Here is a 16,260-nt window from a genome sequence, read left to right on the forward strand (position 1 = left end):
GTGGAACTCAAAGCCTTTAGCTCAAGTCCTCCAAAACTTCAGCAGTGTGCCTCAAGAGAAGAATAGAGAAATCCAGTCTTAGTGTTGAGGACTGTATTTCAGCTGCCTTCATGGCATGCTGTATCCAACACAAGACGTGGGGCTGCAGGTGCTGGCTTTGCATGCCAGCGCTCTCACACTTTCAAAGGCATAATGTGCCCGGCTCCAGGTCCTGTAATGCACCCCGTTTCCTGTGACCATAACCCATGGAATTATTTCCTGTTGTCAAAATAATAAACATGATATTGCTCCTGGGTTATCTCTTGTGTTGGTCACACTGCCCTGGCCCACCAGCTACAAGGAGACATCTTCAGCCTTCTTGAGCAGACAAAGTCTTTGGACCAACTTGAGACATACTGTGACTTAAACAGAGATGCCACAGGAAGACAGAATCTAACTGAATCAAGAGGCTGGGTACACCTATGCAGGTTTGTGAAGGATGGATGTGGAGGGCTCCACTGGCACCTAGTGTGGAGCAACCCTGTGTCAAGCCTCATCCCAAAGGGAAGTTCACAGAATGGAAACGTATTGAGGTCTCTAAACCACCTGCACTGACAGCAGTGCATGTCCCCTGCTGGCACAAAACCACAACATGATTTATTCTTCCTCTCTAGAACAAGAGCCATGCACTAGCTAGCAAAAGAAAATGTGCTTCTTTGCAGGGCCAGCAAATGGCCACCCCTTCTTAACTGGTATCAGACGTCTGGTAATTCCTGTCCTGCTGAGAAAGGGCCCTCCTGTGCTTGACATCAAATGTATGCAGAAAGAAACCCCATGGGATTTAACACCTTTTTGTAGCCTCAGGTTCTGAGCTGCAGGAACTTACTAGTACCTCAGCTTCATTTTCTTTCCTTAAATGAAATTACTCACTCTCTACACACAGTAAAATACTAAATATGCTGTAAATGCAGGCTAACAGCTCAACAACTAGGACCCAGCTAAGATATATGGAAACACTTCCTTGCATTTAAAAGATTTCAGAGCTAAGACGGGTGAATTTTGACCAAAATTGCTGGGTCTGTGGACTACACAGGGCCTTATCCCAAAAAGGTAGGACCAACAATTATTTGCTGTAAAAATAAATCAAAGCTTCCTGAAAATGCTGCCCTGTCAAGAACACTGTGCAGTAGCAGGAGGGTCTATGTGCCACAGGACACCAGGGACTCCCCCAGCCCCACGGACCGTATGCCAAAGCTCCAATCAAGCTGCAGTAAGTCTCTGCACAAGGGTGAGTTGCTTTGTGTGGGCAAGACCTCCTCCTCCTGAATGGCCTGCTGTTTTTCATACATCCTTCAGGTGCATCCTGTCAGATATTTCTAAGTGCTGAGTGCTTAAAGAGATGCTGATCATATGCATTTGGCCTCCTGCCCACAGGATACCAGGCTAAAGGTGAAGACAACCTTTATCTGGAAGCCTTAGATAAAGTCTCAGAGCTATTTAAAAATTCCTTTGTGTCTTCTGCTCTTGAAAGTAGAACATTGCATGTGTAAAGTGCATGCTTAGCGTCGGCAACGAACCAGAAGGACAGAAATGCGAAACAAAAATGTGCTTGTAGTTGAAAGAAGAACAGAAAAGTCGATTAATATATGTAGTAGGAAAAAGCTTGAGGCTTGTCAATCCATCAGTCTTTCACAACCAGGACTGTTGCAATGTTCTGCAAAATTACTCCAAAAAGCCTATGAGCAGGGGAAGGAATCAATGTGGTTATGAACCCTGAGGTGCAAGTATGACCCTCCCCATGGTCTGACATGCACTGACCTCCAGCCTTGCTGTAAACACATCCCTAATAATAGGGCTCGGAGAGGACTGGATACAGCGCTGGATGTGTGCTGTGGACACAGAAGTAGGATGTCCTAGGCAGGATATCCTGATACGACAGCCACTCTGGGATAAACCTTTAACCTCTGGAGGGGGATAGGGCACGGTGCCAGCCTCTCTTCTGTGAATGTTTTGCAAATACACAAGCACTCTGCTTTCTTCCAAGGATCGCATCAGCTGCTGAGGAAGATGCACAGGAACCTGGAATGATAAATAACTCCAGCATCTTTTAAAATCACTTTGCTTTCAGCTAAGAGACATGGGGATTCACAGGTAACTAGTTGCTAGCAGGCTGCATTTACATGGTGGATAACCAAGTGGTAACGAAGAAGCCCATAGATAGGTCTATAAAGGGTGGTATATAAACTATATATAAACTGGTTTTGCCTTTGCCTTCATGAGGATGTTGACCAATGGATTTAAGTAACTGCATTTCCGCTGACCACAGGACAGTTCTGGTCCAGAATCCTCTTTTCCCTCCACTACTGTCATGAAGCACCACTTCAGGGCATGGGAGCACCCTCAGGTCCCCACAGTCAGCACTGCTGCCAGCACAGAGAAACCCTGAAACAGCACAACCAGCAGAGCCAGTGGGTTCAGATGCTGCGGAAAAAGCTGCTCGCTTGATCCCAGACCCTGAGCTGGCGACTTATTCTACAATTAAAGTTTATAGTAGCTTCCTTCTTTCATTTCTCTTCCATAGCTAGGCTTCTGTTAATTTTGTAGGGTCATAGGACCAGTTACAGAAACTAGATGAGTACAGCAAGAATAGTTCTATTTATACATTACCTATGGTAAGAATGGGAAAGATGCTGACAGCTGTATTGTCTTCACAAGCCCAGGGCTGTAAGAGGGGACACTATATATCAGGTAAAACTGTTCAACTGGAAATGAGGCAGCTCATAAGAAGTTACACTGCAATATATGCCTACCAGTTTTCAGCAGCACAGAAAGAAGGTGGTCATGCTTAGCAGGCAATAAAAGGTCTAAGGAGTATATATATACACACATATATATATGGGAAAGGAATTAAAGGAGGCAAAAAGAAAAAATAAATTGGGAAGGATGCACATTATGTTTTGTGGTTTGGTTGTTGGTATTTTTAAACAATAGTATTTTGGGAAAATCTCCACCTTAAACCGTTATATTATTTCAGAAATAAAGCCCAAGCCCATTAGCTTTAGCCTTGATAGTCTGAGGCTAACCAAACTTCCAAGAAAATAAAGGAAAATTATTACCTTCCAGTAACTTGCACTGGCACAGGTTTCAGTTTTCCTTTAGCAAGTACTTATTGGAAGCTTTTTGCTTCTGTATTTTATAGTTTCTAGCAAGCAACTGCAGATAAAAGCAGAAGCAGCTGGACCGAAGGACAGCATCGCCTAACACAACTTCTATGCGAGAAAGAAATCCATGTCCAAGGTCTCCATCGCACGGCACTTGGATCAAATGATGTCATCGCCTTCCCAGTTGTTTTAACGTCATTAGCCGTACACGTTTTGTGTGGTGAAGAGAAACAAAATACAGGATTTCCTGTTCTGCTACCACTCTACTGGGCTGCAGATGCCGGCAGGATCCCAGCGCTCTGAAAACATGTGGAAGTTTAACAAGGAGTCGCTGGGGCTGGGATTGCTGCGAGAATTGGTAGGAAATAACAGCAGAAAGCTTGCTCCTCCTGCTGTGTAGCATGGATGTCACCCCCCTGAAGGATGGGAGTCACAGGAAGGTAAGCTGGATTTTGCTGTGTGCTTTCATCTGTAGATCGACACTATCGCAGCTTTGAGCAGCGTTACCTATTAGTTGTTTTAGCTCTTCCTCAAGAGATCTTATCAGGCAGAAACTGGTGCAACATCCGCAGCAGCTTCTGACTGTGCCCATGTACTTCTGCCTCGCTCGGCTCCGAGGGGTGGGTGAGCGGAGCTCAGTGCATCCATGCAGGCTGCTGTGTACGGCAGTGCACAGGGAAAGCCGGCTTTATCCAAAATACTTCAGTTTTGACGTTACTGACAGAAGCTGCCATCAGTGACCAGCTCTGTTTGCGTACTTCCTATTAGTGCCTAGATTAAACAAACAAGATTATTGCTTAAAACACGAGTTCCAGAAAGCCTCCGCAACCTCAAACCAGGAGCTTATTTCAAGCCAAAAGTGTATTTTTGTTTGCTGAGCTTCTTTTCTCTCCAGCATCCCAGGCCTGGGCAGGGTTGAAGGGAGGCAGCTCTGCCCCAGTCCCCCAGCCCTGGGGCTCTCCCAGGCACGCCTGGAGTGCAGCTTTGGGCTGGTTTATCCAACCGAGCCATGGAAAAGATGAGGATGAGCTTTGCCAGTGGATTTGGGAGCCGTAAATGCAGTACCGCAGCAATGTAGGGCTGGGTGGGGCGCACAGTGATTCAGAATAGCCAGGCAATTTCCAATACTGACAGCCACATACGCCTCCAGGAACAGATACTGCTAACACTCAGAAAAAGAAATGCGGTGTTTCAATAGCTGCCTTAACCACCTAATTAATTGCAGAGTTAACTGATGTTTAATTAATTGTAGTGCTGCATCCACAACCTGTGGTCTTACTCCTCTGGCAATGATATTGGTCTCCCCTCTCTTAATTTCAGTGTGCATCTGGATAAAACTCAGCTTTGCCACCTAAAAAGTCACCCCTCACCTCCTCAAGTCTTGCCCATGTATATCTCTGTGCCTGGATGAAATAGGAAAACAATCAAGGAATGGCAGGGAGTATTTAGTGTATGAAGTTGCTGAACAAAAGCCCCGCCAAAGCCCATGGGAGCATCTCTGCCCCAACACCAGCATCACCAACAGCAAAACCCGGAGGGGCTTGGGGCAAAATGCAGATGGAGGGAAAGCAAAAACTGGAAAACAATAATAAATGCAGAATTCCACCCTTTCGGGAAGCGCTGCAGTGAATGGGCACTGGCCTGAGCCCAGACCAGCAGCGGCTCCATGGGAGCTCCACCTAAGAACCAAAAGTGCCAGGTACCAGGAGTGACACCAGGCTCTCCCAGCGGGAAACAGGCACTGCTGCACTCCCAGGGAAAGCCAGCAAGGAGGCTCCCGATGGTCACTCCTGCAGGGACACGGATTAGGATTTGGGCAGAGACACGTGGCAGGGAGGAAATGGCAGGACAGAGACAACAGGCACTTTAGTCCTTCCCACAAGTCCAGACCAGCAAGTGCCACCTTTGTCACTGGCAGACCATGACACAAGCTGGGAATAGCTGCATTCCCCCATGCTCTGCAGCAGTTTTTCCCTCCCCACTTTCTGCAGGGATGTAAGGACATGTTGTCTTGCCATCATTTTTCCCAGGGTTAAACAGACTCCATGCAAAGGGCACCAGCAAAGAGCAGGGCCAGTGTGGAGCATAAGCCCCTTGTGATTTTCAGGCAGGTGAGGGGTGAGTGGGGATGCTGCACAGGCCTAAGAGTTTTGTTTGTCACTGTCCCCTTGTGACAGATGTCCCTGCTCCCCTGCCGTGTCCCAGCTTGGTGGAGAATCAGAAACCTCTGACCTGGCACCGCCAGCTCAAGCACAGTCTGCAACCAGAAGGTGCTCGAGTCCAGCATCAGCCAGGGTTTCACTTCAGCATTGCTTTTTTTTGCAGCCAAACCCTGGAGAAATAAGCAAGGGGGAGAGAGCAATTAGGGAAGAACTCAGTTTGGAAAGCAGGGCATCTGCACAGAAACACAGGGAAATGGACCAACACTGCAGGCAGCGCGCAGCCAGCTGAGAGGCAGCGCCTGTATTTTATACTTATATATGTGTGTGTGTGTATAAATGTAGAACCTCCTTCCTGAGACTGAAAATGCCACAATCCCCCTGGAGAGCTGCCTAGGTGAGGAGGAGCAGGGTAGAGGAGCCTTCACCCTGCACCTCGAAGCAATGCTGGGCTCTGCCAGCCAGTCCCTGGCTGCAGGAGATGAGCTTTTAGAAATCCATCTCCATGGCAAATGCCAGGCTCAGGGCTGTGGGAAACGGCATCACTGGCTGCTGCTTCATTAAATACCACTGTTGAGGGTTTCAGTGGCAACAGGAATAGGTGCTCAGGGCTCTATCAGATCAGGCTCTGGTCTCCAGAAGGGAAGGGGAGGCTGCTCAACACTTTGCAGGCAGCTACAGGCTGTTCCCAAGGGGAAAACTGCACTGTTTTGATGCAGATGATGCCCTTGGTTTGTAATCTCTGCTACTAAACCACCTCTTCCTGAAAGATCAGACCATTTCCCCTGAGCTCTGCTCACAAACAGCAAAATCCATCGCCTGTCTGGAGAGCTGCACAAGTACCTGTGAACTCCCCATGACCCACTAATACCCTCAGCTGGCTCGATGACGTGAAACGGGCAAATGGATGAAAAGAATTCCTACTGTAACTCAAAGGCAGATGTATTCATCTTCCTTCATGACCTGAGCTGTTGCTGGAGGATAATTTCTGTTGCTACAACACGATGCCTGCACAATGTGCCGTGAGTGCCGGAATTGAGTTAGCAGGACGGGCAGAGCAGCTGGCATGTGTTTGGCCAGCTATTAGCTTATAAATGCAGCCTTAAATCTGGAGCCAGAGCTCTGATAGATCTGTCTGCACCTCTTCCACTGGCTTCTGCTTCGGTCAGCTGCCTGCCAGCACCATCGTTTGCTGATGGTAATTATTGCCCTTGCTGCTGATTATATCATGCACGGATCCAAAAAGACAGTATTGAGATCCATTTGAAATCCCTATTTACAGTCCTACTAAGATTGCTTGTAGACATAGAGAGCATCAATTTGATGGGAGTTTGACAGAAAACTACATGCAATAAACATGGTCCTGAAAAAAATCACAGGGAGCTGAAGTAGCATCCTGGCATTAACAGTAAAGAGATTAATGGCACAGAGCTCAATTGCAGTGTCACCAAATTGTGGCATCACCTTAAAGGGTGGCAGGGTACGAAATCCTGCCAAGCGCATCCAAAAGTAGCTGCAGGGAAGATGCCCAGGATGCTGCCTGTAAGTGAGGTCTGGCCCTGCACCCTTCCCAACACACACCCTGTGCTGTACACATACCTACACAAAACTTACTCCTCTGTACTGAAGTGCATTTACTCTATACTGGAGATTTTGGCTTTTCAGCATCTGATTTTACTCCTTACAGGAACTCTTCACCTGCTTTAATTGCCCCATGAGTGAAGAGACTCAGCCAAGATGGAGAGCAACGCGTCCTCCGGGAACTGTACCAACCCCCAGATGTCCTTCCAGTCCACCCTGTACGCCACCACGTACACCCTCATTTTCATCCCTGGCCTCCTGGCAAACAGCGCTGCCCTGTGGGTCCTGTGCCGCTTCATCAGCAAGAAGAGCAAAGCTGTCATTTTCATGGTCAACCTGGCTGTGGCTGACCTGGCCCATGTCCTCTCGCTGCCCTTACGGATGTATTACTACATAAACCACAGCTGGCCATTTGGAAGCTTTCTGTGCCAGGTGTGCTTCTACCTGAAGTATCTCAACATGTACGCCAGCATTTGCTTCCTCACCTGCATCAGCATCCAGCGGTACCTCTTCCTCCTGCATCCCTTCAAAGCCAATGACTGGAAACGGCGGTACGACGCAGCTATCAGCGCTGCTGTCTGGCTCTTCGTTGGGGCAGCTTGCTTACCCCTGCTTGTAGTGAGGAGCCCAGCCTTGTCCAACAACATAAACACGTGCTTCTCGGACTTGGGGGTGAAGCAGCTCAGCCCAGGAGCCTCCATTGCACTGGTGACAGTAGCAGAGCTGTTTGGGTTTGTCATCCCCTTCAGCATCATTGCCTGCTGCACTTGGAAGATGTGGCAGTCCCTGCGGGAGGGCCCAACTCAGCTGCAAAACACCAGTGAGAAACAGAAGGCTTTGCGCATGGTCTTGATGTGCGCGGCTGTCTTCTTCATCTGCTTCACCCCCTACCACATCAACTTCCCTTTCTTCATGATGGTGATAGAGAACATCATCCAGGACTGTGCTATTCACAGGAGCACGCTCCGCTTCCACCCCATCTCCCTCTGCTTGGCGAGCCTCAACTGTTGCCTGGATCCGGTCCTCTACTACTTCATGACCTCCGAGTTCCAGGACCATCTGCTTCACCACAGCTGTGTCACCCTGCGAGCCTGGTTCACACGCCGCGGGAACCTCTCCATCGCTGAAACCAGCCACGACATTCGGATGAAGAGAAACCTTCCACGCCTCAAGTTTTTGTCTCTTCCCAAGTTCTTTGGCCGAATAAACAGCATGGAAATCCCTGCCATGCCACCTGACGAGCTTCTGCTGGAGTCCATCTCTTGAAAAGCATAAGCCAGTTTCTGTCCCTGTAGGTGCTTCTCATAGCTCAAGTGAAGATTGTGTTAGGTCTCCAAATATGTCATTACCCTTGTGTGCAGCAGATGACAGAACCTGACCTAGAAGGATATTTCGATGTTGGTTGAGTTGTTGCTGCTGGGGAGTATTTGTCTTACATAGTTCTCTGTTGTGATGTTAAAGTACCCAAAACAGCTGTCATGATGCCAGTAATTCTCCTGTGCTGAGCCACAGCCAGGTTCAGATCCCTCATTTCTCTTGTTTGAATGCTTCTACGTATTTGTCATTTTGGAACATCCTTCTGAATCCTGAGGTGTAAGCAGGCAGCTCAGCCTCAGCACAGCTCGGGCAGGAAGCACTGGGGGAGTTTTGGACCCCCAGCTGCACATACCTGTGGCTCACAATGACTTAAAGCATCCTCCATGCTCTCATGAGGCTCTAGATCAGGACAGTTCATTATCTCCATGTAGATTGAACCTATTCTCATTGCAAAAAAATCAATCACTTCTACCTAACCTAGACTGAAACACTATAACTTTACCAACATATATCAAGCAAAGAGTATTAACCTATGTCCACATCAGCGTTGAAGGGAGTTTTCAAACAAACTGGGCTCAGTTCCCACTACTGAAAAAGGCACTCAGAGCCAAGCAAAGGAGTCCACCTGGCCCTTGGGAGCTATGGGATGCTCAAGTGACTATGAGGGGGTGAATACTTGGAAGACAGACAGTGACTGGATATCCCATGAAAAAAGAGGAAGGATGAAGGATGTCTCCCAGAGGACATTTACTTGCAGAGACCCAAGGCATGCCACGGAAGGGAGGAACAGTAGTTGGTGTTGCCATGTCTTGTGTTGTTATTAGGAGCCTTGTGTTATTTGGCATTTTGCTAAAGCCTGTGGTTGCAGATTAAGATGCTATCCAAGCCTCTCAGTTTTGCTTTAAAAACCAGAAAAGGTCCCAGCCTTCACTGGGTACTGAGAAAAGTTTACAAAGCTGACCCAACGGCGTCCTTAAAGCTTCAAACTCGGGAGGAAATAAAATGATCTCAACCCAAGGTTTAGCATCATGGGTATTACTTTAAGTGCTTGTCAATGGTCTCATTAGTCACATGTCTGCTCCCAGAGCAATGACAGTCTGCAGAGGGGAACACCCCACTTTGGGACTCACAGAGGTCCTGTTGCCACCGTGGCCCTCCGCACAGTGGCCAAGTGGCCAGAGCAGGGGTTTCCTCCTTGTGGGTTAAGGCTTTGATGGCTGCAATGCCAAAAACCCCTCAGGGAATTACATAAGTAAACATAGGCAGAGGGGGTTTGATCGGAAACAGCTTTGCCGATAATTGAATGCACATTTCCAACCCATGCAGCGTTTCTGGGAAGCATGGAGCAGGCAGTGGTTTACTCTCACGTTGCCAAGGCTGGTCTTAGATGAGAGAAGATCCAGACAACCTGGAACAATTTGCTTTGGTGCTTACAGCGTGCCAGAGACAGGCAGAAAACACGCTGTCCTGCAGCTCAGTGTCCCACATCAACTCCTCCCCTCGAAAAAAAGAAAGGAGAACAATAAAAGCACACATTTTCCTTGTTTGCTGGTGGGGGGAAGGAGCATTTAGGGCTGAAAAAACTCAGCAGCTTGCCCAGGCAAAACAGGAAACCTAAGCAAAACCTCTCCAATGCCGTAGCGGGCAAGACCCGGTTGTGGGCAGCTGCCACAGACAAGACAAGTCAAACCAGCAGCACCTTAAACGGGAGCATGGCTTTACCCTGTGAGTCTTTCGGGAATGGGAGAACCCTGAGTAGCTGTTGGCTGACACCCAGGTAGCCCTCAATTGCCACTGCTAGGGGTTCAGAAGTCCTGCTACTGATTGCACACCCCGTTGTTGCAGCTCCAGCATTACTGGTAGCACCAGCTCCAGGTTTCCCAGTGGCTCCAGTCACCACTGGGACCTTGCCAGCTTGTTTTGAGATTGCACAGCACTTCTGAAACTTCTGCAGCGTCACTTCCCCCTTCCAAAAAGAAAACAGGAAAAAGAAAAGCAAACCAAAACTCTCACTAATCTGTCACACAGAAGCGTAACCTCAACCCTTAGGCTGCCCCTGCTGCTTCCTGGGCTTGCCAGCACTGCAGGTTGCATTGGAAATACAGTACAAAACCCCCTTCCTGGGTTAGATGCACTGGGTAGCAAGGATTTTGATGGCTTTTACACAAACCAAACCCTGAGGGAATATCCTTTTCCAGTGCAGACTGGTGCTCTCTGCCCTTCAGAGGCCACAGGATGCCTGTCAGCCCTCCTGTTTTATCACAGTCCACCCAGTTCCACTACCACAAAAACCCTGGCTGCGTGCCGGGACCCAAGCCACAGGGATTTGGGGTCAGAGAGAGCGTGGATGCTGTGGAAGGGGATACAGATGGACAGGGATGCTGCTGGTCACTGGTGCTGAGGTGAGAGTGCTCAGGAGTTGTGGGGGGCAGCAGGTAGGAGCGGGCTGGGGATGTCTGGCTCTACAGTATCCCTAAGAAGACTTCAGTAAAAAGCTGCTGCATTGAAGATTTGTTTTCCCCAGACCAAGGTGTGAACCAGCTTCTTGCAAGGGAAAAACTCAAGGCTGAAGGGAGAGCAAGGGGCTGGGAGCTGACACGTGGGGAAGGGAAGAATGCAGGGTGAATGAAGAGCTTGTCAGGATTTCTTTCGCAAAGCAAAGAGCAGCAAAGCCAGTGGCTCAGCTGGACCTCTGCCAGCACCCGTGACATCCACGTACCCTGAGCTTTTCACATGCAATTAATTATTCTATATGGCTTAATCCATTATGATCGGCTGTAACTACAACTGCTTAGCTGCTTTTATATGTGTGTCCATCCATATACACATACACCCCTGCACACACACCACGCTTCCATATACAGTAAATTATGCAGTACTTGGGCGTATCCTAGAAGATGTCTTGTGCACAACACTTCCTAAGGCGCCACAAGGAAAGAGGGAAGGTTGCTTTTCTCTTTGCTAAAAATACCCTTTTCCTCCCTCCGTGACCACATGCTTCCAGTCCAGCCCTAGCAAAGTGACTTTGCCTCTGGAAAACCACTCATCCTCAGCTCCTGGCGGGGCTTGCACCACCTACCCGGTAGCAAGACTCAGCCTCTCATGATCTCTGGCACGGTGCTAACAGCCACCACTGCTGGCAAGAAGCTGCTCCTCCATCCACCCACCAAGAGAGGGGGAAGCGCTGGGCCTGGCAAAGGAACAGACACACCAACAACATCAATTCTGACTGCAGCCTGAATGCACGGAAAGTGAATTTTGCTCCTTTAAGCCAAACCGAGCCAGGGAGCGGTTTTCCAGACAGTCATGATTTCATCAGACCCGAGTCCAGCTTCTGGATTCACAGGCTCAGCCAGCAACACCCTGTGAAGCCCAAGTGTTCAAAGGGACAGCACCATTTGAGAGACACCGGGCTCTCCATCAGTCCCTCGTGCACTGCAGGGTCATGCTCACAGCACAAGGGAAAGGGTTTGGGGAACTCTGCGTCAATGCCGTGTTCAGCACCATAAGGGTGAGCTCTCCACAGAGAAACAGTCAAAGCCTCAACCTTGCAGCAGTCAGCAAGTCCTTTCCAGCAGGAACTGCCATGCCGATTGCTCAGTCTCACTCCTCTTAACAGGGGATTTTTTAGTCTTTAAAGACATTTCCCCTGCTGTAGGTGGATGGGGCAGGCACTGAGGCTGGGGAGGGAAATCCAGGACTTTCAGCCCCGAGCCTGGTGGCAGCATCACGGCTGCACCCCTGGCTCGTGTGAGCCCCACTGGAGCTGAGAGCTGTCGGCAAGAACCCGGCACAGCAGCAGGGCCCTGTCCCTGCTCCCCCTTTGCAAACATGCTCCTGCCCAGTGCATGCCCTTCCCCGCTCTCCTCCTGGGTCATCACCGAGCAAAGCATCAGCAGCCGTGTGGAGAGAAGACATTCAGCCTGTCCACGGGAGTTGTTGCCATTAAAGCCTGCCAGTGCAGATCAGAAAGGACTCAGCTGGTTTTGCCTGAGGATCTTCTACAAGGTCACGAAGCGCAAGCTCAGATGAGCCGAAAACTTCCAGTTTTTCTAAGACAAAAATGTAAGTACAAGACAAACTATAAGAAACATAAAGAAAAACATAAGTATCATATCAAATATTCTGTTATACTGTAAAATAATTGCTTTGCGAATTGGTGCCCAGCTCCAAGTTCTCCTGCTTTTTGGTGGCCTCAACTTTGGCAGGTTAGGGGAGGGTCTGGCCAGTGCTGTCACTGTGCACCCCCTGCGAGGGGACATTCAGCATTCAGCTGCCGGGAAAGGTGAGAAGTGGAAGGCACCGTGTGGTTCCAACCCACATACCCTGAGAAGGGGCCACGCCGGCACTGCCACACACAATAGCTCCTGGAGTGACAGGAAACAGGATGGATGCTGGCAGTGATGCGCACCAGCGGCACAGTGTGGCACCAGCAAAACAGGATATGGTTATGCTCTGAAAGGTGTTTTTGAAACACAAAGTTTATCTGTACAGTAAATACAGTTGCTGCCCCAAGCCCAGGCCATGCTTTCTTATAAATAGGCTGGCTTCTGCAGAAATGAAAGTGCAAAACTGAGCATCCATCACACGTTTGATTAGATAAAGCCAAGATCATCTCAGAGCCCAGGTGCTGTGCAGCCATGGGGGGTTGGTACTGCATTATCCTTGGGACTGGCCTCAGTTTTGTTGTCCATTAGCGGTGCCCAAATCATGTCCCTTGTCCCCTTGAGAGGCAGGGGGGTGCCAGGGTTACACAGGGGTGGGGCAGGGCCTGGGAATGCCAGGTTTTACACCACAGGATTTTGGGGTTAAGAGGGGGGGAATAAAAGGGGGTTTTAAACCTTTTAAACCCTTATATCACAATGGTGAAAACACCTCTCAAAGCCCAAGAGCACACAGCAGAAGCTGCTGGGAGGCATTGGCAAGCACAGGGGAAGTTCTGCACCCCAGATCCTGCTGCAATTGGGGAAATACCCCAGGACTAACATGAACTGAACCAGCATCCTGCACAGAGGGCTCAGAACACCTCTCAGGAGGCTGCAACAGCAACAAGCCCCATTTAAGCAACAAACCCTAAACCTTCACAGCTTCTAGTCCAAAAGCAGCAGCAGAGTAATCCATCCCTGCACCCAAAGGGGCAACACTGCAGCAAAGATCCCACAGTGCTGAAAGCTCTCGCTCCCACACAGCATTAATTAAAACACGTTACTCAATCAGCAGGCTTCAAATAAAAGGCTAGCAGCTTTAACTAGAAAGAGCATCGGCTGCTGAAACAGACAAGCATCCCGCAAAGCATCTTTTGGGAGATGCGCTCTGCAAAGCCCCAGCAAGGAGCTGTGCCACCGCAGGGATGACAATCCCAGCACACTTCAAGGCTATAGAAGCCCACAATGTGCCCAAGAGATTAATTTCCTATAAACCGCAATAAAAAGTAATATATAGAGCTACAAACCATGCTGTAAGGTGAAATTACACAAGTAAATCAAGAATGCTTTAAAGCAGGAGGTACCAACCTGGTACCTGCTGCAAGCATGGGGTGCTGTGGTGGGGGGACAGCAATGGACCACACTGCCTGGCCCCATGCACCCATACGTCCATTCTGTAGAGATGCAGCCCTCCCCACAAGTTGCGATGTAGAGTGAGACCTGCTCTCCTCAGCAGACAAGCAAGAAAAGTGAACACGCGCAAATGAAGATGTAAATAATTGCTACAGAAATGGTTAAAATGGCTAAAAAAAAAGTCACTTTTTCAAAATAACCGGTTGAATCGAGGATTCTCTTGACGCTAAGTTTTGCTCAAGGCTGCCCGAGGCGGAGTCAGCAGGCAGAGGACTGCAGGAGTGGTGCTGCTCAACATCCTCAGCCCAGCAGTGCCCTCTGCCGGTGGCCGTGGCCGCAGAGCACCCAGCGGGTGCCGAGCCGGGGGCCGCTCACGGCGATGGGTGACACTGCTTCACGGCGATGGGTGACACACTGCTTCACGGTGATGGGTGACACTGCTTCACGGCGATGGGTGACACTGCTTCACGGCGATGGGTGACACCGCTTCACGGCGATGGGTGACACTGCTTCACGGCGATGGGTGACACTGCTTCACGGCGATGGGTGACACCGCTTCACGGCGATGGGTGACACTGCTTCACGGCGATGGGTGACACTGCTTCACGGCGATGGGTGACACTGCTTCACGGCGATGGGTGACACTGCTTCACGGCACAGTCCTCGGCTCTGGCCATGGTTTGCTCCGGGCGAGCGGCAGAAATCCACTGAATAAGAAGATAATGACCATGGAGAGCCTCCTGCTTCTGGGGGAAGCCCAAGCAGGGTTGTGATCGGTTTCAATGGGACTTCACAGTATCACAGTATGCTAGAGATTGGAAAGGACCTCGAAAGATCATCTAGTCCAATCCCCTACCGGAGCAGGAATACCTAGATAATGTTACACAGGAATATGTGTCCCGGCGGGTTTTGAATGTCTCCTTCAGACTCCACAACCTCCCTGGGCAGCCTGTTCCAGCGTTCCATCACCCTCACTGAGAAGAAGTTTCTTCTCAAGTTTAAGTGGAACCTCTTCCCAAACCCGCTTAAAGCGCTGGGGCAAAACCATCTAGATGAGAGTGAAGGATCCTTTCCTCAGCCAGCTGGGGGAGGGAGAGGAAAATACCTGATGAAGCATCTTGCTTCATCAGCATCTTTAGCTCTGTGGCTTTAGCAGAAGGGGGCTCTGCGAACGGGCGCTTGCCCGTGGGAGCCAGCACATCGAGTCCCAGCGGTGCGGGAGGCTGCCGGGGTGACAGCGACATCACAGCAAGCGGGCTCGGCTGTGACGCTGCAGCAGTTTCCACAACGCCCCAAACCCAACAGCGCCTTTACAGACATACCTATACGTATAGATATATGTATATCTATAGATAAATAACCACAGGAAAAGACAAGCAAACGAAAGGGTCAGGCCCGGCTCGGCCCACGGGCAGGAGGAGCGCCCCGCTCGCCGCCCGCGCTGCTGCTCCCTCCCGGCAGCTGCGCTTTTGCTTTTGCACATCAAGGGGTGGGACCCGCTGGCAGCGAGCAGGGACCGGGCCCCTGGGGTCACACCGGAGCAGCCCGGCGGGACAGCAGAGGTAGGTCCCACATCCCTTTATCCCAGTCAGCTTAGCGCAGGATAACGGGTTTATGATGGACTTCAGTCGGTACTGCAACATAGGCTCGGAGTGTTTTACTTGCAGCAGTAGTGCTGAGGGGATGGGGAAGCTGTGCCGAGAGGCAGGAGGGTGCAGCGTCAACCCTCCTGCCCATGAGTCTCCAAAAGTAAATAAGTAGAAGCAAGACTGGGTGGGCTTACCCCAGGTACAGGTGGGTGAGGAGCCAACATCTCCATTTATCAGAAGAATGAGCTCCTATAAGTCCTCGCTGATGCCCTGTGTATATGAGGGAGAGAAGGGCACAGCTTAAGCCAGAACAGCCAGCCATGAAGTTTCAAACCGTATTTTCTATTACTGTTGAGTGGGTTCAAGAAGGTGCCTTTAAAAATAACACCAACTGCGGTGATTCTGAACCTTTGCAAAGCTCACAGCTGGTGTGGAGGGACTTTCTATGAGTGGACTTTCTGAGGCCATACAGCCCCATCTCCAAAAGCACAGGGATAACTGGTCTGGTTTACTCATTGCTCTGGGTCTTTCTTGTGCTCATGCCACTGTATTTGTCCACTGGGTTTTCTTAAGTGGTCTGATCCTCACAAGAGGCAGACTTTCCATTGAATTTGCACTTAACTGCAAGAAGCAGAGCAGGAGGTGGCAGGGTTGCCTGTGCCCAGTGAGCACATGGCCATGCATCCCCTGGGGGACCACGCTCATCGTTTGGGTGGAAACCCCACAGCTTTGATACTCATTGCCACACACATCTACCAGGGGGGCCAGGGTGGGCCAGTAAGGGAGAAGAGGGGTGGGGGATTAGGCTAATAGACAACACTACTGCTGCGGGTTTACTTTCCATTTTTAACCAGGATAAATATTAACAAATGAGGACAAGAGATTTTGCAAGGGATTAAAGGCCAAAAGCACCGTG

General features: G+C 49.8%; 1 protein-coding gene across 1 annotated transcript; it reads left to right on the forward strand.

The window, feature by feature from the left end:
• Positions 1-3,204: 3,204 nt before the first annotated feature.
• Positions 3,205-9,214, forward strand: LOC133265300 (putative P2Y purinoceptor 10). The gene is made up of 2 exons (XM_061445670.1): positions 3,205-3,580; positions 6,987-9,214. Exon 2 carries the CDS (start codon positions 7,037-7,039, stop codon positions 8,144-8,146), a length of 1,110 nt encoding a protein of 369 aa, XP_061301654.1. The 5' UTR covers positions 3,205-3,580; positions 6,987-7,036; the 3' UTR covers positions 8,147-9,214.
• Positions 9,215-16,260: the final 7,046 nt, after the last annotated feature.

The sequence above is a fragment of the Pezoporus flaviventris genome, unplaced genomic scaffold (genome assembly GCF_033815535.1).
Source record: "Pezoporus flaviventris isolate CSIRO_AGI_PZ_B2104156 unplaced genomic scaffold, CSIRO_AGI_Pfla_v1 ptg000005l, whole genome shotgun sequence".
Classification (NCBI taxonomy): Eukaryota; Metazoa; Chordata; class Aves; order Psittaciformes; family Psittacidae; genus Pezoporus; species Pezoporus flaviventris.

What these genes read in the sequence shown, in the direction of transcription:
- LOC133265300 (XM_061445670.1), top strand. Translation starts at nt 7,037, where the DNA reads ATGGAGAGCAACGCGTCCTCCGGGAACTGTACCAACCCCCAGATGTCC.